The 20,965-nt window shown below is 57.4% G+C and overlaps 1 protein-coding gene across 6 annotated transcripts; it reads right to left on the bottom strand.

Annotated features, from left to right (window-relative positions):
• Positions 1-7,018: 7,018 nt before the first annotated feature.
• On the bottom strand, positions 7,019-20,964 carry LYAR (Ly1 antibody reactive). 6 transcript variants are annotated; one of them, XM_008274111.5, is made up of 9 exons: positions 20,808-20,964; positions 15,467-15,642; positions 13,567-13,681; positions 12,463-12,570; positions 12,292-12,375; positions 8,982-9,411; positions 8,703-8,786; positions 7,908-7,993; positions 7,019-7,338 (listed from the first exon to the last, which is right to left on the bottom strand). In XM_008274111.5, the coding sequence occupies exons 2-9, from the start codon at positions 15,586-15,588 to the stop codon at positions 7,204-7,206; spliced, it is 1,164 nt and encodes a 387-aa protein (XP_008272333.3). In that variant the 5' UTR covers positions 15,589-15,642; positions 20,808-20,964; the 3' UTR covers positions 7,019-7,203. The 6 variants fall into 6 exon arrangements, with proteins under 6 accessions (XP_008272333.3, XP_002709396.3, XP_008272338.3 ...); XM_002709350.6 differs by having other exon boundaries at positions 9,012-9,411; XM_008274116.5 differs by having other exon boundaries at positions 20,558-20,943.
• Between the last annotated feature and the right edge of the window lies 1 nt (position 20,965).

Raw genomic sequence — 20,965 nt, 5'->3', positions numbered from 1 at the left:
GATTTATTTGTTTGAAAGGCAGAGTTACAGAGGCAGAGAGAGGTCTTCCATCTGCTGGTTCACTCCCCAGAGGGCCACAATGGCAGGAGCTGCACCCATCCGAAGCCAGGAGCCAGGAGCTTCTTCTGGGTCTCCCACGTGGGTGCAGGGGCCCAAGCACTTGGGCCATCTTCCACTGCTTTCCCAGGCCACAGCAGAGAGCTGGATCGGAAGTGGAGCAGCTGGGACTTGAACTGGCTCCCACATGGGATGCGGGCACTGCAGGTGGCAGCTCTACCCGCTACACCACAGCACTGGTCCCGTGATAAACATTTCCAAACCAGCCCCAGAAAGGGTTGACTGCTCTGCTCTGCATTCCTCCAGCCGTGGGCAGACGAAGCCAGCTTCCCGCTTTATCACTCCGATCAGAGTTTCCCAATTACTAGTTGGGACTGGGAGGGAATCTCTGATTTTAAGTAGCTCTGCTTGGCTCGTTGAGGCTACGTGCAAATCTGTCTTTTGAGAAGTTCATTGCTGCTTTTCGTTTTAATATATGTATTGAGGGAGAGAGCGAGAGGGCATGAGAAGCAGAGCTTCCACCTCACGCCTCCGTTGCAGGCGCAGCGGCCAGAAGTGGGCTAGTTCTTTCACCACAACCAGAGCCAACTCCAGGCAGCTAAGCAGTGTGAGAGCAAGAACGCCCCCAGTGACCGCTGTCGCCATTAGTATACGCAGTTTCTCAGGGAAGCCGGTTGGAATTCCTCGCGAGTATCTCCTCACACTAAAGAAACGTGGGATTTCACTCGGGCCAGAGTGAGGTGACACCCAAGACGGGACCCTGACTCGGCTCAAGGGCGCCCTGTGTCTGTGGCAGATGCTGTGCCTGCCGCCCCCCCTTGGCCCCCACCACCCCTGCGCCTGCCAGCCCCACTTCTGAGCTCAGCTCGTTCTGCTTTGACTAGAGTTTTCTGTGCATCCTATGTAGTTTTTTAATTTAAAAATTTTGTCTTTTTTTTGAGAGGCAGAGAGAGTAAGACAGAGATCTACCTGTTCATCCCCCAGGTGCTTGCAAGAGCCAGGGCCGGGCCAGTCAACCCAGGAGCCTGGAAGTCCACCTGGGTCTCCGTGTGGTGGCAGGGACCCAAACTGAGTCACCTCTGCTGCCTCCCAGGCGCAGGAGCAGGAAGCTGGGTCAGCTCAGACGTGGCTGTCGCTCAGCTGTCGTGTGCCCCCCAGGGGCGCATGCATTAGAAGCTTGGTCCCCAGTGTGGCCTTGCGAGAGGCGGCAGGGCCGGGGGGGGCATAGGTCGCTGGGGTCCTGCCCTTGGAAGGAATTAGTCCCCATGGGACCCTGGTGAGTTCTGCTGAGAAGGTTGTTATTAAACAGTGAGCCCGACCCCACCCTGGCTCTCACAGGCTGTGGTCTCACTGTTCACGCGCTGCTGCCCGTGTGGCGCCACCTGCTGGTAAGTCCTCACCTAAAGCCGAGTCAGTGAGGCTTCCTGCAGAACTGTGAGCCAAACACAGTTGTTTAAGATTTACTTGTTTGTTTATGCAGAAAGGCAGAGTGACAGAGCAGGAGGCAGACCCTGTGTCCACTGGTTCACTCCCCAGATGGCTGCAACAGCCACACAGCTGGAAGCCAGGAACCAGGAACTTCATCCTGGTCTCCCGCATGGACGGCAGGGACCCGAGCACTGGGCCCTCTGCTAGAGTTTAGTAGCAGCAAGGGGCTTAGGGACTCGTATGCAGGGACACCTTAAAGTCGAGAAAACTCGATGACCTTGGCTGTTTTCTGGAACCTCCAAGAGGCAGGAGAGGATGAGCCGTGTGACACTTCCCTGCCGCATGCCGTTGCCCTTGGTGTCCCGAGCGCAGCTGGGTGCCAGCTCCCTGAGGCCGCGCTGTGAGGAACCACCCGTGGGACGGAAGCTTCACCTCCCTTTGATCGGTGCTGGAGAAATCTAATATGTGGTCGGCCGCTGCCTCCCCCACAAGTCGGCCTGAGGTCACCAGGAAGAGTGGGAGCAGCCCGGGTAGTGTTTCTGCTGCTCACAATACGGGCTCTGTGGCCCAACAAAGGCCCGACCTCCTCGGCGCTGTCTGACCTCTAAACCCCAGCAAACATGCTGTACTTACTCCGCAATTACAATTTAAGCTACTGCAGGGGCTGTTTAATCACTCGGATCAAAGGGAACGAAGGGAAGCCTTCCCAGGTCAGGTCCCCGAACAACAAAAGCTGAAGTCGCGTGAGCACTCGGAAGAAAGCCGCGTCTCTTCCCCAGCACGGAGGCTGCCTCCGCAGACACGCTCGCCGTCTGTAACTGAGCGGGCAGAGGTAAGGCCCGAGGCCAGCGACAGACGCTACGAGGCCTGGTGCGAGGCGAGCCGGCCGGGGTCCCACAGCGGTGGTCCAGGATGTGAGGAGATGCAGTTAGTGTGGGGCCTCGCTCCACTGGCTCACTGTTAACATGGCCGAGGTGCAAATCTGCAGCAAAAGGCTGGAGACTCCTCTCCTCCCCGAAGAGTAGCAGCCATCTGAGGCGACAGAGGGAAACCGGAGCAGACTAGATTTCGTGTGGTTTTGGGCAGAGTCAACTCCTGTGCTCAGGTGCTGGGGTCGGCAGTGAGTACAGAACTGGGTGGCCAAATCTGTGACGGCTGAAATACACCCCGTGACACTGCACTGCCTCTCGTGGCCGGACTCGGCACCCCCAGGAAGTGTGTGCACCAGGGAGGTCCTTTTCATTTTTTTTTTAAGATTTATTTATTTATTTATTTGAAAGTCAGAGTTACACAGAGAGAGGAGAGGCAGAGAGGTCTTCCATCTGCTGGTTTACTCCCCAGTTGGCCTCAACGGCTGGAGCTGTGCTGATCTGAAGCCAGGAGCCAGGAGCTTCTTCTGGGTCTCCCACGTGGGCACAGGGGCACAAGGACTTGTGCCATCTTCTGCTTTCCCAGGCCATAGCAGAGAGTTGGATCAGAAGTGGAGCAGCCGGGTCTCGAACCGATGCCCATATGGGATGCCCGCCTCAGGCCAAGGCGTTAACCCACTGTATCACAGTGCCAGCACCTAGGTTGGGTCCATATCCTTAGAAACCCTGTGGGGGGCCAGCACTGTGGCACAGCAGGTTAATACCCTGGACTGAAGCACCGGCATCCCATATGGGCACCGGTTCCAGACCCGGCTGCTCCACTTCCGATCCAGCTCTCTGCTGTGGCCTGGGGAAGCAGTAGAAGATGGCCCAAGTCCTTGTGCCCCTGTGCCCACGTGGGAGACCCAGAAGAAGCTCCTGGCTCCTGGCTTCGGATTGGCGCAGCTCTGGCCGTTGCAGCCAATTGGGGAGTGAACCATCGGATGGAGGACCCCCCACCCCTGCCTCTCCTCTCTCTGTGTAACTCTGACTTTCAAATAAACAAATAGATCTTAGAAAGAGAGAGAGAGAGAGAAAGAGAAAGAGAGAAAGAGAGAAAGAAAGAGAGAAAGAGAGAGAGAGAGAGAGAGAGAGAAAGAAAGAAAGAAAGGAAGGAAGGAAGGAAGGAAGGAAGGAAGGAAGGAAGGAAGGAAGGAAGGAAGGAAGGAAGGAAGGAAGGAAACAAACCCTGTGGAATGCTTCAACACAAAATGGCGCTTACAGCAACCAGTAGAGCATCGACAGCTACAGAGTGACCTGGATGGACCTCGCAGAATCGCGAAAGCAGCCAGGCACAAACGGGCACGTGCTGTGTGATTCTGTTTACATCAAGTCCAAACCAGGCAAAACCAGCCCACGCAGACTTGGGCTAGGCTAGTGCAGTGACCAGGTGTGAGCACGTTAGAGAGCTCAGTGAGTGGCACACTGATGTTTATGCGTTTCACTGGAAGTTATACGTCAGTAGAAGGTTCACGGGAAAACAGACTCACCTGGAGCTGTCGGCCGGGTGCAGGACTGTCTTTGTCCCGGAAAATGGATCAGAGTGGAGGTTGGCTGGGGTGTTGGCCACATCCCCAGGGCTTCCCTGCAGTGCGGTCATTTGGGGGGCTTCGTGCATGAAGAAACAGTACGGGTCAGGGCCTCCCCCAGGCAGTGGTACACACTGCACAGTCTATGCACTTCACGTACTTTGAAGAGATTTTTCAGGTGCCTACTATGTGCCGGCCACTTTGTGTATGGTATTTTAATCCCCTTCTATCTACTCTAGGAAGTCCGTTATAAGACAAAAACCCCTGAGGTTCAGAGAAGTGGAATAACCCACCCTTGGTTCGTAAGACACAAAGCTCAAGTTCAGCGTCAAGTCTAGCTCTGGCTCATGGACCCCGAGTGGACCAAGCGGCCAGAACATGGAGAGCTCCTACGCCTTGCCCTGCAGTGAGCCCTTTAATCCGTAATGCTGTCCACCCCACCCCAGGCAGAACTCAGCAGTCCCTCTGGGCCCCCTTGTAACCGTTAGCCGCTTCCTGTCTTCCTTGGCGGTATCTGTCCCCCTTCCTAAAGACCTGTGTGCCAAGTACGCAGCATGGAGCCCAGCCCAGGGTAGGCAGCCTGGGGTGACTTCACCCGTCCCCGTGACCGAGGACCGTATCAGGGGCCAAGGGCACCGGAGGCCTCGGGCAGAGCGAAGCTCGGTGCACACAGGCAGCTTGCCTGCAGGGACTCTTCCCGCACACTCCTCATCGGCAGCACCAATGCTGGCCGAAGCCGTCTGCTGGGGTGAGAGCAGAGGAACTGTCTGCGCCAGCCTCTTGCCCACAGGGAACCTAGGAGTCTCCCTAAAGTAAAGGGGGAACAGTGTACCTGCCTTGGCTCACTCGGCAGAGAAATGTAGGAGCCTCTCTCAGCCCTTTCTTCAAAGTTCAGCTGGAAGTGGGACAGAGGCTGAATGTACCCTGGGACCCAGCAGCCAGTCGTGGGGAGTGTCCAGGCTCTGCCTTTCCCTTAGCTGAGGCTGATAACCCACCACGTTTCTGCCAGTGTGGGGTCCGCTCTGTATCCGGGCGTCCAGGTTCATCACTGGGACAAGGAGTGAGGCACCAGCAAGGGTTGGTTGTCAGGGGTGCACTGAAGACCCAGATGGGCCCACTGCTGGGGATGCGCCAGGCCAAGCCCGCCACCTCCTAGACCTCGCGACTCACCTGTAAAAGTGGTCCCTACGACAGCAGTCCACACCTGCCGCTTTCCTGCCCGAGAAATCTATTCTGGGAAAGGCAGTCACAGGCTAGTGAGACCAGCAGCGTCTGCTGTTTAACGTGAGCTCGAGCCGTAACTAGAAGTGAGATGCTCAGATGATGTGAGGGCTTCTCGGACAGCCGTGGCTCTGCAGGCGTGGGGACGGCTCTCCTCCGTGACCATCAGCAGTGCGCTCTCCAAACCGCCCCACCCCGGACAAGGATCCGGGCTCCTGAGTGCTCGCCTCTGCGCCCAGGGAAACGGGAGGTTTCGCGTGTTCAAGCTTTCTCCTCTCTGCTCCTCTGCCATCAGCCGTTCGAGGGCTTCTGCTTCTGCCTCACTTGCCAGCTGTCACGCCAGGTGCAGGGTGGAGGGCAACCCTGGTTCCCTCCCTGGCTTCCCACTGACTGTGCCGAGCCTGTCTCCTCACCAGGTGCGCCTGACATGAGAGATGGCCCCAGCATGCAAGTCACACATCTGCACCTCCCGGGTGGACAAGAGCCTGTGTGTTCCCGACTCCTGCCTGTTACGCAGCACCATGGCAACTGGCCAGGCCACAGCTGGCAAGTGTCAGAATGCCAGAAAATGCGGCATCAGGGTAGGAAGTGCCGTGTGGCACAGTGCAGCGGGGGGCGGGAGTGCCACACCCATCGGGCCGCACGAGGACGGGCAGTCAGGGCAGAACCTAACTCAGCTCACACGGAGGGAGCTGGGTTGCAGCCCCGAGGCCCGAGTTCCTGCGTGGTTGAGAAGCCCAAGTCAGGCAGCTGCCACCACCCGAAAGGGTGGTCTCTGTGCAGGGACCTTGGACATGGCCTTGGAGCACACCCCCAGGGCAAGTGCCTCCCCGCCTCCTCTGCACGGCATCCATCGCTGGCCCCACTACTGGCCACTTGGGGTTGGAAGGGAGCGGAGAGGCACCCGCTCCTGTCCCTGCCGGAATCCCCAACACTGTGTGAAAGACACGACCACAGCAGCAAATGCGTCTTAATTTTGTCACATCTGCCACACTTGCCTTAAAGCCGTCACAGTAACGGGGACACAAACAGTCTGACGTTAACATACACGTCAACACCAGCCTGACGCCTGCCCACAGGGTGGGGACGGGCAGTGGAGTGCTTCTGCTCCCTGGCGCCCTGCTTTGGTCCCTGGTTAGCTGTGTGCTCCGGGCCAAGTTCCCCTTTGCTCCCTGGAACGTCTAAAGCTGCTCGTGGCTGAGGTTGTTCCGGTAACCGCAGACGGCAGCCTGAGAGGGCATCCGCAGGGCACTGCGCTTACATGAACGGGTCCACGCTCACGGCCTTACCAGTCCCATCCTTGACACAGCTGCGGGATGAGGGTTAAAGGGCAGTGGTGATGCTGACCGGGAGCACTGGCCAGTGAGGGTCGGGTGGGCAAAACTGCTCAACTATCAAGAGGAGGTGGCACATAGCCGTCTGCCAGCCCACCGCACCAGCACCCCAAACTCCAGCTGGGCAGCTTCCTGGCACAGTCCCAGCCCCGGATGGCAACAGCTGAGCTCCGTGAGCTGATTCCCGCACTTCCTGGGCACAGGACACACCCCTATATGGAGCCCCTGACATATGCCTCTGGCTGACAGCAGACTGGGCCACAGCCTGGAGGGCTGCTGTGTTTCCAGGAAGCCACCCTGGAGGGCAAGGCCCGTGGCTGAGCGAGGACCACGCTGGCACCAAAGACTGGAGCACAAACACTGAACACACAGAAGCAGACTGAGGGACGTGGCTACAGTGAGGATTTTTGTTAGTAAATACTTCCAGTTGGATTTACCTCCTGATCAGAGGAGGAACTACTTTTTGACTTGTCACTGTACAGTTTTACAGCCTTCCACACAAAAGAATTTCTTAAAGAACATCGATTTTTGCCACCACAAATTTAGAATTTTGGACAAGAATATATTTTATTTTTTCATAAAAGTTCTACCAAAAATATATCTTTGTGCTTAACTTAAAAATACAGCTTCAGAAAGCAAAATCTGAGTTGTTCCAATTCATTACACGCCTGTAAACAGCAGTGGGAGGGAAGAGCCGCAGAGGGGCCAAGTGTTAAACTCAAATGCTCACTTGAGAAGCTTGACCTTGTCCTTGAGCAATCTGAAGGTGGGGTTCTTGCTGATTTTCTTGTTGAAGATGACCAGGAGCTCCTCTTCGGACTTGTGACAGTCACTGGTCACGGTGTAGTACTGAGCTAGGACCTGCACAGGGAAAACAAACGGCAGGTGGCTGGGTGCGTCCTCGAACCCAGCCCAGGGGCAGGCCGCCGGTGGAAGAGACGACCCCGGCTGCTGAGCACACGGGTGCCCTGCAGAGAACACCTCCCCGCTGCTCTGGCATCAGCCAAAGGGAACAAATGCTCTAGGACAGTGACTGCGTAACAAAACCGGATACAGCCAGAACCTAGGCACTGCCCTGGCTGATGCCACGTGACAGGGTTTGGCCCAATTCTTCTCCACAGAGCCTGTGGGGCAGGCCACTGGGACAGCTTGAAAAACACTAAGACACACACACACTCATAAAACAACTGCACACTTCAGTGGCTGGGATGCCTGGGTTCCAAACTGAGTGCCCGATTCGCGTCCCAGCTCTGCTCCGACAACAGCTTCCTGCTCACGTGAGCAGGCAGGTGAGGGCTCACCCAGCCTGCGTTCCCAGCCCCAGCCCGGGGCTGTTACGGGCATTTGGGGATCTCCGTCTCACGCAAATTTGTAAAAGACAGCAAATCCCTCCACAGCCAATCCATGCTGGGCTTGTCCATGTGTCATACCTTTTTCCTTAGCTTTTTGATCGAAATTTCATTGTCGGGGGCCTGTTTTAGAACTGCTTTAATAGTTCCCTTCCAGTTGAATTTACCTACAACACAAGAGGTGTCAGAGGTTAAGGAGGGGCGGGGGCAGTGGGCAGCGGGGGGCACCCAGGGTGGCAGAGCACCAGTCAGGCCGTTGTGTGAGACACCGTGCTGGTTTGTGCAGCACAACCCGGGTCCGAGGGCACCACCTCTCCTGCAGCTGCCTGCCAACCCAGTGATCGCGGCCACCGCACGGCAAAGGCCTCCACACTCACACTGAGAGGGTCCCCAGCTGAGACATCTGATCCAGCTCCCACGGTCCCCGGTTCCCGGGGAGTCCCTGGGCTTGTTCCTGACTAGGTGGATCCCCGGGGCTGGGGGACACCGCCACCTCCTGACAGGAGCAGAGGCTTCAGGCCCGAAGCTTTGTGTGACAGGTGAGTGCGGGCAGGGCACCGGCAGATGCAGCCCACGGGGAGCAGCAGGGAGGCCCCAGAACGGACACCGAGCTGAGCAAGGAAGCAGCCACGTGTGGCTGGGGGCTCAGGGGACCAACGAGAGGCGGGGATGGGAGACCTGGGAACAGCAAGAGGGACAGGGCCTTGGAAATGTATCCTCAGTTCCAAAGGTCATACACCGGAACATGTCCCATGCACACTGCTCTCCCTTTGTCCTTGAAGACAGGGGCACAGCTCTGGCTCCCAGCGCCTCCACGTGCCCTGGGGGCGCGAGCCTGCCCCCACCTCGGCGCTTGGCCAGTGACGGCGACCATACCCTTCACAGGCTGCTGCTCGTCCGCTTCTCCGCCCTCTGCCTGTCCTGCGAGCTTCATCTTTTTCTTCTTAGATTCTGTTTCAGCTAAGTATTTACAAAGAAGAAAAAACAAAACAGATTTTGCATTCAGTGAGCGCGTTCCTCATGCTAGCCAGGTTACACGCATCGTCGTCTGTCCCCAGCCCACCCCGAGTGGGACAGGTCAGCCCGAGCCCACAGCTCACGCCAGGCCCCGCAGGTGCTACCCCTCCCCAGCTCCCTGCTTCAGCGCTCCTGTACCGTCCTGAGAGGGACGCTGGCTGGCCACACCTTCCGCGTGCTTCCGCTTTCTTTTTCCCACAGCCGACGCGGTCTCCTCCTGGCCCGCGCCCCCTCCGTCTGCCGCCTCCTCTCCCTGGCGCTTCTTCTTGCTCCTCTTCCGGGCTGAGCCATTGGCGGTGGGCGTGTCCTCCCCGTTGGCCTCAAGTCCAGCCTCCTGGCCCTTTTTGCACTTCTTGGGCTTCTGACCCTTTGGGGTTTCCTGGTGGTTTTCCAGTTCCGGTTCTTCCTTCTGCCGGTCTCCCTTCTTCTCTCTCTTCTTCTTCTTTGCCTCTGCTGGCTTCGCCGTGGCTTCACCCGCTTTAGAGGCGGGAGGCTGGGCGGGCGTCTCTGCACGGGGACCTGCCGCTTGGTCAGGTGGCGGCTGGGCCTGCCCCGTGCTGACTGGCTCCTTGTTTTTACGGAAAAGGAGGAAACACAGACATACTCAGTCTAGCTGCGGAAACACAGCCGGTCTCAACACTGCATGTACGAGCTAAGAAAAGCGGCTTTATCACGTACCGTTCTAGAACAGCGGAAATGTGGCAGTGACAAACAGGGGAGACTCCCCCAGCCCCCTGCACCCAACATTTCCCTTCCACTGGAAAAGTGAAGAGCCCCGGTGCTGAGTGCCAGCCCACTGTGCACCTGTCTGTCAGGACACACAGCACTTAGGTGTGGCAGAATCTGCTGGACTGTGTCTGCAGCCCTGGGCTCAAGGTCCAGCTCTGTGAGCTCTGTGAGCTGCCAGTCAGCTGAGCCTGGCTCCGAACCTATTTCCCCAACTGTAAGAGAAGCGGTGGTCACACCTCCCTTACACGAGGCACGAGGCAAATGGGAAGAGGAATGTGAGCGCGTAGCACAGGGGTGGCTCAGCAAGTCAGCCCCGTGGGCAGGGAAGGCTTCGCACATCAGCAAGCACCAGACAAAGGCACGCTAGCGCCATCACTGCTCAGAGGCGGCTACCCTGGGCGGGGGGGGCACCTGGAGAGCGTGGAAGGAGCGGCCAGTGCATACGGAGGAGGAAAGAGGCCCCGCCCTCTGCAGCGCCAGCTGAAGCCCGGCCACGCATCCCACTTCCTTCAGAGAGGACCTGAGGCAAAGCACCAAACTGCCCCGTGAGCCCCGACGCCCCGGAGACAGGGAGGGGCCGATGGCGGCAGCGGCAGGGCTGCTCCGGGGCCCAAAGCCACTGGGATGCACCTGCTGCCAGGTGACCCGGGGGTCACTCACAGCCTCTCCCCGCCGAGGGAGCAGAGGCCTGGCTTCCGCCGGCGTAGGCGGGCCCAGGCCTGCCGCCTCAGGAGCAGCACTGGGCAGTGAGCTGTGGGGGCTCGAGGCGGCATTTGAAAGCAGACTGGGGAGACTGGGGTTAAGGTAGCGCTACAACCGCCCGTCCACCAGCTGCGGCCACGGCTGCAGCTTGGGCCTTGCCCTGGCTGCTCAGCCGCCGGCCTGGGGGACACCGAGAGGCACACTCTCCCTCAGCCAGCCCACCCTCTCTCCTTCATTCCTCACCCTCCGGGCGCCGCCCCAGCAGAGCGCCCCCTTTCTGCTCCAGGACCCCACAGCCCTCTACAGGACCCCACTCTGCCCTGTGTGGCCCTGTGAGCCCGTATCTCGCGGTTTTCTGCCCCAACCCACCCAGGAGGGCAAGCCCGTGGCCGGGCAGGACAGAGGAGCCCCAGCTGGTGCCTGGTGCAGTCAACAGAGGGAAACGTGTGCGACGTGGACTAAAGAAGTCGCAGGCCTTTAGCTTGGCGTGACAGGCACCAGGGAGTGCTGAGAGGCCCCCTGGACGCAGCCACAGCCGAAGCAGCGACCAGCAGCGGCTCACCGAGCCCAGCTTTCCCACAGCTGTTCACTGACGAATCTGTAAAACAGGTGCCACATAAATGGCCGTCAGGGTTCGAAGGTGCAGTCTATCTGAAAGATTCTGCCGTGGCTCGGGTGCAGGTTGCTCACCAGGGGTCCGTGGGTGGTGATGTGACTTTAAGAGGCGGAGCCCAGTGGGAGGTTTTAGGGGACCTGGGGCACCACCCTCAGAAGGAATGTGGGACCCCAGTCTCTCCCTCTCCGGCTTCCTGTCTGGAGATGTGGTTTCTGTCCTGCACACACTTCCACCCTCTGCCTTGGACCCTCCCCACGGGCTGCGCCATGCTGTTCAGACTGCCGGCCGCCAAACTGAGCTCAGTAAACCTCTTTGCTTCATAAGGTCAGCCTGTCTCATGCATTTCATTTCAGTAACAGAAAGCAGACCAACAGCAAGACAAACACTAGATACACCACCAACCTCCACTCCACTGCAGCCTCAAGTTGATGCCCAAACTCTTCTCCCTGCACAAAGCAATCAACTGAACACTTCGACTAGAATCAAAGAGCAGGCAGAGTCCCACGGCCGCCCGCTGCCAGCGCTGCTGCTGCTTCCACTTTCCCAACACACACCCGACTCAACCAGCTGGGTCCCCGGCACCAACATGGGAGACCAACTGAGTTCTGGGCACCTGGCTCCAGGCTGGCCCGCTCTGGCTGCTGCAGGCCTCTGGGGCGGAACCAGCAGGCAGATCTTTCTCTACGTGTCTGTCTAAACAAAAACTTCAGCAAACAATCCTCTCGTCTTATGAACCTGCTGCTCTTGCCTCCAAAGAGGACATTAAGTTCTATACAGGAGCAAAGCGCAACTGAATAAATGAGAACAAACTGTGAGCTCACAACGTGGCAAAGACGGCAAACCGCCACTTCCTGCACTGCCGAGCCACCGTGACTCAGACAGCATGCGGCAGGCTGAGTGCCGTGGACGCGGGGCCCGCGCACAGACCCAGCACTGCACCTGCCACAGGACACCTCGTGGCCACTCCCTCGCCGCGCTTCGGCACACCACTGCTGCCCGGGAACGTTCCCTTTTCATCCAGGGCCTGGAACAGGCCGGCCCCCAGTGAGCACTGACTAGACGAACGCCGATCACTGTCCACCTTTCTGTAGCTCGGAGCTGATAACAAGCCCACGACCGAACCATCGCAGACGCACAGAGCTGACGCGGGCCCAGCACAGGAGCACACCCCAGCTGCATTTCGGAGCCGGCCATCGCCCGTGAGCTGGTACCGCGGTCCAACAACGGGCGAAACACCTTTCTCTGCACGACAGGGAGATCTTATTCCTTCCCGCACGTGAAGGCACAAAGAGCCTCTCTGAGAAAGGAAGCTGTCTTGACCTCCCAAAGTAGGACATTCCCGCTTCCTTATCACAAAAGTACTGCTGCTGCACCGCAAATCCACAATGCAACCGCACTTACTGTGCTTGAAGCTTCAGAAAAGATACTCCACACCTGCTCCAGGACGGAGTCGCTGTGAACTTTTAAACTGTTCTTCATCCAGTTCTGTGCAGGACAGAAAGACAAAGTCCTGTTTATGCCACCTGCAGCTCGGTCACTGCTGGGCCACGTGGGGGTCAGACCGCTCCATACCTGGAATTTCGCCTTTTTCCTGGGGACGTTATCAAAAGCACTAATTTGCTCTAAAAGTTCTTTCACTTTGGGGCTGACATTAGGTTTCTTTATTAATTCATTAATTTTCTACAAAAAAAGGAAGATAAAACAAAACAATGAACAACCAGGTCAGAAGCTTCATAAAAACCAAGCAAAAAGTCCCTGTCGTGGCCAACAGTTCTGTTTTAGGCCCAGATTCTATATTTAGGTGACACCTTGAGATAAACAGATTAACTTCTCTTCAACACATGATGGAGTCCTGGCCAGAGCAGGTAGGCAAGAAAAAGATGTAAAACGCATCTTAAATGGGAGAGGCAAATAAGGCAAAATTATCTATTCATAGACAATTTCTATGTAGAAATATGCTGTTATATGTACAAACCCCTAAAGATTCCACACACACACAAAATAGAACTAATAAGCAAAGTTGCAGGATACAAAATCAGTAGTCAAATGATTAGGAATAAAATAAGAGCGACTTGTATGAAAATCACAAAACAATGTTGAAAGAAATTAAAGATACCAATAAACACAAAGCATCCTTGTCACACACTGGAAGACTTAATAGGACGTCACTCCCTGCTACCCAAGGAAACCTACAGAGTCAATGCAATTCCTCTCAAAGTCCAGGTGGCATTTACGCCTACAATACGCATCTATCCAGCGGGGAGGACAGAAATGGAAAATCCACCCTGGAGTTTCCAGGGAGCCTAGAAGGCTGCACAGGAGCAACGCTGGAGGTCTCACGCGTCTTGATTTCAGAACTTACTGCAAAGTACAATCATCAGAACCGTGATACTCACTCACAGACACACACAGTCCAAAAGAACCGGGAGCCCGGAAGGGAGTGCTTGTATACGTGGGCAGATGCTCTAGGACAAGGCTGCGGGGACCACTCAGGAGACGAGGGACAAGGCTGGCGTTGTTGCGGCCAAGCCGCCACGTGCGGAGTGGCTATCAGAGCACAGGGCCGAGTCCCAGCAGGTTTAGTTCACCTCTGTCTCCCCTAAGATGTGCTATTTCGGGGCTCATCTGCATAAAGGACCCATTTACTCTCCGTCTGGACGAGCGAGGCGCTGTTACCTGAATCCACGCCTGCTGCTTCACGTCGCCTTTGTGGGTCTTCCCTTCGTAGCCTTTGCCACCGTACTTCTGGTCTTCACTCACACACTTCACGTGGCTTTTGTAGTCGTCGCCCCTGCAAAGCGATCAGCAGTCCGGCCCTCAGAGTGCCGGCATGGGGAGCCCTGCCCGATGGCAGCGGCAGCTCCTGTATCTGCTCACACCTGCCCCTAACGGCAGCACCTCACGGTCACGACCCCATGTTCCTTCCTCCAGACTTCCTGTGGAGCCCACCACTGTGGTGCAGCAAATGAAGCTCCGCTTGACCCCAGCATCCCGTATCTGAGCACCAGTTTGGACTGCTTTCGCCTAAGGAAGCAGTGGAAGATCACTCAACTTCCTGGGTCCCTACCACCCATGTGGGGACCCAGACGCAGCGCCTGGCTCCTGGTGGCAGCCTGGCCCAGACCGGGTGCACAGTGGACAGAAGATCTCTCTGATGCTCTGCCTTATAAATACATACATACACAACAAACGTTTAAAATGAATACAACCCACTACTAAACTTTTCGTCCATTTTTATATACAAACGTGTTCAACCAAACTGACAGGCAGCATTTTTCTTTCAAATCATTAAGTGATGTACACTGAACACAAAAGAAAACCCTTCTCTGCAAAAGAATGGTTTTATCTGAAACACAATCATCTGAAAGGCCTCCCGGTGACGGGGGAGGCAGTCAGGAGTTGTAGTACCAGCACTGAAAGCCGATGTGCGTGGAGGTACTGAGTCACCAAAGTGATCTCGGGGTCCTGGGGGAAGGCCGACTTCTCTCTCCTGCAATCTTTTAGGCTCTCTGGGATTCCCAGGGAAATGCTGGGGACAAGGAGGAAGGCAGAGTTCTCAGATGAGAAACAACCCAGCTTTCACCTACTTCACCCATCTGGCTTCCTCCCCTCCCAGGATTGAGCCGGAACAAAGACTTGAGCAGCTTCAAACCTCACTGCTCTAGAATGACATTAAAACCTGCTCCTAACACACAGTGAGCAGGTGCCGCCGGGAATGCTGGGTAGATCAGCCAGAGGCAGCGTTTCAGTGGGAGCCCCCAGCGCCGACGGGAGCAGCGTAAACTGGGCTAGCCCTCTGTAGTGACCCAGCCGCCTGGCCCTGCCCCGCCTTCCCAGAGCCCCCCTGAGGCAGTCTCCACAGACCCCGCAGCCAGGGAAGGCTCCTCCTACCTCTGGTTTCCAGGGAGGACCCGGCCTCCCCTGCCCCGGGAGCCGGGAGCCGCTCATTCTCTGGTTCCTAAGCCCAGCTCATCGGAGGCACTGGGCCCCGCAAAGCTGTGCCAGAGCCCCTGGGTCTGAAAACGGTGGTCAGATGAGAACTACCAAACGCTCTCATTGCCATGATCCCTTCTCTTAGTCCTCTCTTGAAAACGTCCTTGAAAAGCAAGTGGTTTTGTAAAGCACTTCTGAAAGTCTTATCTATTTTATGTGAAAGGCAGAGTGACAGAGAGAGAGAGATCTTTCATTTACTGGTTTCGTCTCCAAATGACGGTAATAGCTAGACCTGCGCCAGTTCGGAGCCAGGAGCCGGGACTCCATCCGGGTCCCCCATCTGGGTGGCAGGGGCCCACATGCTGAGGCCATCGCCTGCTGCCTTCCAGACACATTCGCAGGAAGCTGTGTCAGAGGGAGGCTGGACTGGATCTAGGCACTCCCATACGGGAACAGGCTCCCAAGCAGGGGCTGAGCCTGCGGCACCACACCCCCCGCCCTGTAAGGCACCTTTCCAAGAATTCACCACTTAGAATCAAGGTCTTCCCTCAAATATGCCTGCACTGTCGCAGGCCCCGAGGGGCCGCAGCTGCCGGAGCCGGTCTGGCACTTCACCACGGTCTTGGCAAACGCTGTGTCTTACCAGAAGTCTCTACCACAGTCGATGCAGGAGAGGCTGTCGCAGCTCCTGCACACGGACACGTGCTTTTCCACTTGCACCTTCTTCACCGATTCGCCACACGCGTTGCACGTGAAAAACACCATTTTTAGCTAAACGATTAAAATGATCTCTGTCCAAGATAGGTTTTAAATCTTGTGCTAAAAGAACAAAAAGAAAAAAAGATATTTACTTTACGCTGCCATTTCTGTTTCCACACAGCTAACTTTCCAACCAGAATTTCTCATGAAAATCAGTGCAAGTGGCAGAACCAAAGCTGATCAGCAATCCACAGAAAATTCTCCACCAGCGATGCAAGACAGTCACTCCTAACGGTGCTGACGGCCCACACTTGCTGACTGCACACTTAGCACGCGCCAGACGTGACCATGAGCTTCACGGGTATTCATTCAGTCAGTCTGCACAGCAACCCTACAAGGAAAGACTGTTACTGCTTAAACTTTCTGAGGTATCTGAGGCACAGAGAGGCGAACTAACTTGCCCAGGGCCCCACAGCAACAGACCCGGGATTTAAACCTGGCAGCTGGTGACAGAGGAGCTTCAGGAGTGTAACAAACAGTGCTGCCTCCTGCTGTGATAACTTTAAATGCACTTGCATGCCCTCTCTGTATATATGTAAGAACGATGTCTAGCGTGAAACCCCTAGAAACACTGGTTTAGATGGGCACTGCACACTATTTCACGCCCGGTTACGAGGGGCAAAGTGGAGGAGAGACCCAAGAACAACTTGTACAGGCACGGAGGGCATCCATAAACACATTACTGCATGTCCACGGGTGTTACACTACATGAGGACGGGGAGCAAGAGAGAGGCTTCACTCATGCGGCCTCTTGTCCACAAGGTCACAAAGGAAAACGGAAGCACACCCGGAGTCCCAGTCCAGCAGGTGCTGAGTTACCTCAGGCAGCCACAAACCCAGGTGTCCCCCGCACTGCCTCCCTCCATTGCACCTGCACGTACACATAACCACCATTTAAAAATCTCATGGCACAGCAGGTAAAGCTGCCATCCGCAATGCCGGCATCACCTGGGTGTCAGTTCATGTCCTGGCTGCTCCACTTCTGATCCACCTCCCTGCTGATGGCCTGGGAAAAGCAGTGGAGGGTGGCCCAAGTGTTTGGGCCCCTGCCACGCAGATGGGAGACCTGGATGGAGCTCCTAGCTTCAGCCTGGCTCAAAAATGAATCAGCGGGTGGAGGATTCTCTCCCTCTCCCCCTCTCTCTGTAACTTTGACTTTCAAAATAAATCTTAAAAATCTCATGGAGATGTTGTCTAGCAGCCCAAGAACACAGGTTCGTCTGAGTGTGACAGTGCTCCGAGTAACTTTCCATACTTCTGTGACCTCTGAGTCACTGCGTTCTAAGTCTCACAGCACAAATATTAACAACTGTGTAACCTGCACTTTCTTCCTTGTTAAGAGGATGGATGCGCATCAGGGTCACACTTCATCTGAGAACCCTTCGCACGAATGAGCCACCCTTGGTGCATGGAATTCCCATGCCTGGCCCCCGCCGCTCCCCCATGCACATGTTCTGGATCACTGCTGGCAAGGTCCCACCTGAGCAAGGACCAAGGCCATTCCTGTCCACTCAGCCTCCAGTGGAAATGTACAAAGGCCCGGCCAGTCTGTGGAGGCCTCTGTGGGGCACTGTCGGTCAATAGTTTACCTTATACGCTGCAGACAAATCACAGGCCCTGAGTCCGGGGGCCCTGGGTCCCACTACTCAGGAGGGAGGATAGGTGTGTGGTCAGCCATAGCCTAGCCCCCCAAGGGACCAGGGCCACCCTGGGACGTGCTGCAAACAACTGTCAGGTTCTGTGTGCTGAAGGTAAAGACGTGGGAGAGTCGCAAGCCCCGGGGTGGGGAGCACGCACACCATGACGCAAGGCCCCTGACCACCACCCTGCGCGAGGCAGACAGGTCCCCTACATCGCAGGCCACAAGAGCAGCCGTTCTGCCTCACGAGGGCACGCAGAAGCAGCTGCACAGAGCCAGACTGTCTGCCGGACATTTCCTGTGCCTGCAGGAGACCACGGAGAAAAGCGTCCCCCAAGCTCACGGCGGCCGAGCACTTCCCAGCCTTGGTGTGGGGACAGCTCTGCGTCTCGGCAGAGGAAGAAGGTTTCGGCAAGCTCCAAGATCCAGCTGGGAGACTCCCACCACACAACCTGGCATTAAAGGCCTCAGGACAGGTGCGAACAAAATACAGGAGTCAATGATGCTGAAGGAAACGATGCCCCCAGGGTATCTCCCTCCCTCGGCCATGTGACTGGCCACACCGGGCAAACATCGAGTCAGGACAGGATCGGAACGCACCATGCGGCCAAATGAAAGGTCTGCTTTCACTGGACCTTTTGTGGATTTAAGACAAAATGGATAACTCCCCGGCAAGTCACAACTCAGTCCCTCTGTGCCTCCCGCTGGACTTTCACCCTGGATATGTCTCCCGCCTGGCTAATGAGATAAGGCCGGTAAGGAGCTTAACTCTCCCTCATTCACTCCAGCACCAGCCCAAGAGTGACCTTGACTGTGCCTCCCACCTGATCCTGGCCCGGGAAGACACCCAGCACCTGTGCGGTGACCACGCCTGCCTGGGGCGCACAACCATCACACCCCAAACCTCCCAGCCCAGCTCAGCTGCACGGCAGGCGCGGTGTCCCACGCCTCAGTGTGGACTTGCAAGCTTCAGAAGCGTCGATGCCCCTCTCCCAAGAGACCACCCGCTAACTGAAGACAGCGAAGACTGCTTCAGGAGGCAGCTCTGTGTCACTCAAGCCCCACGACTGCACGAATCCGAACGACATTTAGCGACTGAACTTCCAAGTGCTGGCTGGCGAAGTCTGTAAAATCCCCGCTTCTGAAGTCAGGAGAGCTGCAGAGGACGGCACTGGGGCTGCCCACCAGGCTCAGATGTGACACTGCGGCCTCTAGCCCTGCCCATAGAAGACGGCACTGGTACAGGGCCAAACCTGGATCAGAGCCCCTCCTCCCTCCCTGCGGCCACCCTGTCAAAGACACTGCACAGAGTCTTCCTTGAGAAAGGCAAACAGCAGTGCTCCTGGACGGGCCGGGCACACGCAGTGAGCACACAGATACTGAATGAGAAGCACGCCTGGGCCCTCCGCTCTCCAGGCCCCGGGTGCCCCGACTCAGAGCAGACCAAGTCCTCTGTGTGCACTCCCGCTCTCCAGGCCCCGGGCGCCCCGACTCAGAGCAGACCAAGTCCTCTGTGTGCACCTCCGCTCTCCAGGCCTCCAGGTGCCCCGACTCAGCAGACCAAGTCCTCTGTGTGCGCTTCCAGCTTGCTCTCCCTGAGAGTGACTGAGTTTTCACGACATGCCACACCCAAGACAGAGACGCTGAGAGCCTGGACCTGGACCACAGCGTCATCAGCTCCCTTCAAAGCCATTCCGCACTCAGAGCAGCAGGACAGCCACCACCGCGCCACGGCCACCTAGACAAAGGCAAGGCTCAGGAGGTCCACGGGTCTGCTCCAGGTCACAGAGGGGCAGAGGGGGCCTAAAAGGCCGGGTGACAAGTCCAAGCCCCGCCCTCACCATGTGCTTGACCACCACGCCGGGACCTTGAGATCCTCATACAGAAAAAAAAAGGGCAGGTTCTACAACATGACCTTTCACCTCTAGACCTCAGAGCCCTGAGCCTTCAGGGTAAAGTCAGCCCCCACTGGGCAAGCAGCCACCCACATCCGCCGGAGGTCATCTGGCGTGGGGACACAGATGCTGAGCTGAAGGGCAGCAGACAGCCATCGGGGAGGGGCTGGGAGCTTAGGGCCCGGGCACCGTGGTCTTCTCTTAAGAATACGGACTGCATCAGGGCAGAGGATCTGAGCTGGGTCCGGCAGTCGCCAATCAAACAACCCATCAGTAACCTCAAGGCACTCGATGAGGATCTGTTTATCTGTATTTATTTCAAAGCATCACATGGGAAGTCAATAAGACACCAGATGGGAAGGCGTCAGTCCTACCCAAGCGTGCAGAGGTTTCCCTGAGACTTGGTAATGCACACATCAACGCTGCCACACCCAGGCTCCCGAAACCACGACCTCCACCCACCTGTCCGCCCCGCCTCCGCCGGTCCTCACTGTGACCACCAGCTAACTCCCTGCTCCGGACGACGTGCCCTGAAGTTCGGTTCTCAGACTCGGATTTAGAGTCTTTTTTTCCCTTCAACCTTCCTCCCTCCATATTTTTGTTATTTTCATTAAAAGACAACACTCGCTACTCTCCAAACGTTCTCTCACACACATACATCACTCCATCATCATCACACCACAAAAGCTGCCCCCTTGAGGGGCCAGGCGGGCAGCTCCAGCACAGCGCCCAGTGAGCCTGTGACCCGCAGCGACCTCCCCATGTCACACACTGTGCAGGCCAACTAGCCTAGACTCTCGCCACTTCCGGGGCGGCTGTCCACCGCCCTGGAGCCCCTGGGCGTGGGGTGACTAGGGCTGCAGGTGCACTGTCAGGGAGGTCCTCTCCCTTGGTCCGGACTGGAGCCCTTGGAAAGGAGGTGAATAAACGAGGGACCCGAGGCTGGGAGAAGTTAAGCCACGCCCCCCACTTCCACTCTCTGCCACCCTTCCCGCCACAGCGTCTCCGTGGTTTCAGACAGCATCCCCGGAGTCGCCAGGGCATCCGGCACTACGCTCGGCGCTGGACGTGGAGCGCACAGTGCAGCCAGTCCTGGGTGGCCGCGCTCTGCAGAGCAGCAGGGCTTCTTGCAAACACTCACGCTCCCCTTCATCCATTCCCTCCCAGGCCCTCACAGGTAGGAGCTGCAGCCCGGGCACCTGCCGCGTGCCCAGGCCTGTCGTGGGCGCTCAGCACGTCTCCATTCACGCGGCCCTCGCCACGCCCCCCCCCATCAGCCTCTGTGTCGTCGCTCCCGTGCGACAGATGAGGATCCCGAGGCTCACGGAGGTGCCCCGCGAGTCGCCACACCTGCAGTCGGCGGCAACCCGGGTTCCCATGCAGACACTGGGGCCCTAAGCCCGTGCTCGCGACCCCTGGGGTCCGTGCACCTCGGACTCACACGATAGCCTCGCCCCCAACGTGCAGCAAAGCCTAAGCGCACGAGCTCCTGGGCCGCGGGGCCTTCAGTGTTAAAACCGGCACAAACATGTCATCCTACGTGCAGGGCTGCAAGGGTCTCCGCCTCCCTCGGAGCGTGCGAGCCACGGCGGCTAATGGTGGAAAGGCGGGCATCGGCCCCAGCGCCTCGGCCCTCCGCTCCCGCTGAGCCCCGACCGCCTAGGTCGGACCTCCGGGTCACCGCCCCTCACCTCTCAGCCAGCGCCCGCCAACGGTTTCAACTGGCCGCGGGGAGCACGTGGAACCACCGCCGCCCGCCCGCCGGCCGCACCACCTCCTCGGGCGCTTCCCCGCGCAGCCAGAACCGGCCCACGCGCCTGCGCGCCGCGGCCACACCCCCCGGCGGAAG

This window comes from Oryctolagus cuniculus, chromosome 2, assembly GCF_051225735.1.
Source record: "Oryctolagus cuniculus isolate XC-2025 breed Fujian yellow rabbit chromosome 2, ASM5122573v1, whole genome shotgun sequence".
Lineage (NCBI taxonomy): Eukaryota > Metazoa > Chordata > Mammalia > Lagomorpha > Leporidae > Oryctolagus > Oryctolagus cuniculus.
Note: the sequence above shows the minus strand (reverse complement) of the source record. Positions and strands in the feature narration are given on the sequence as shown.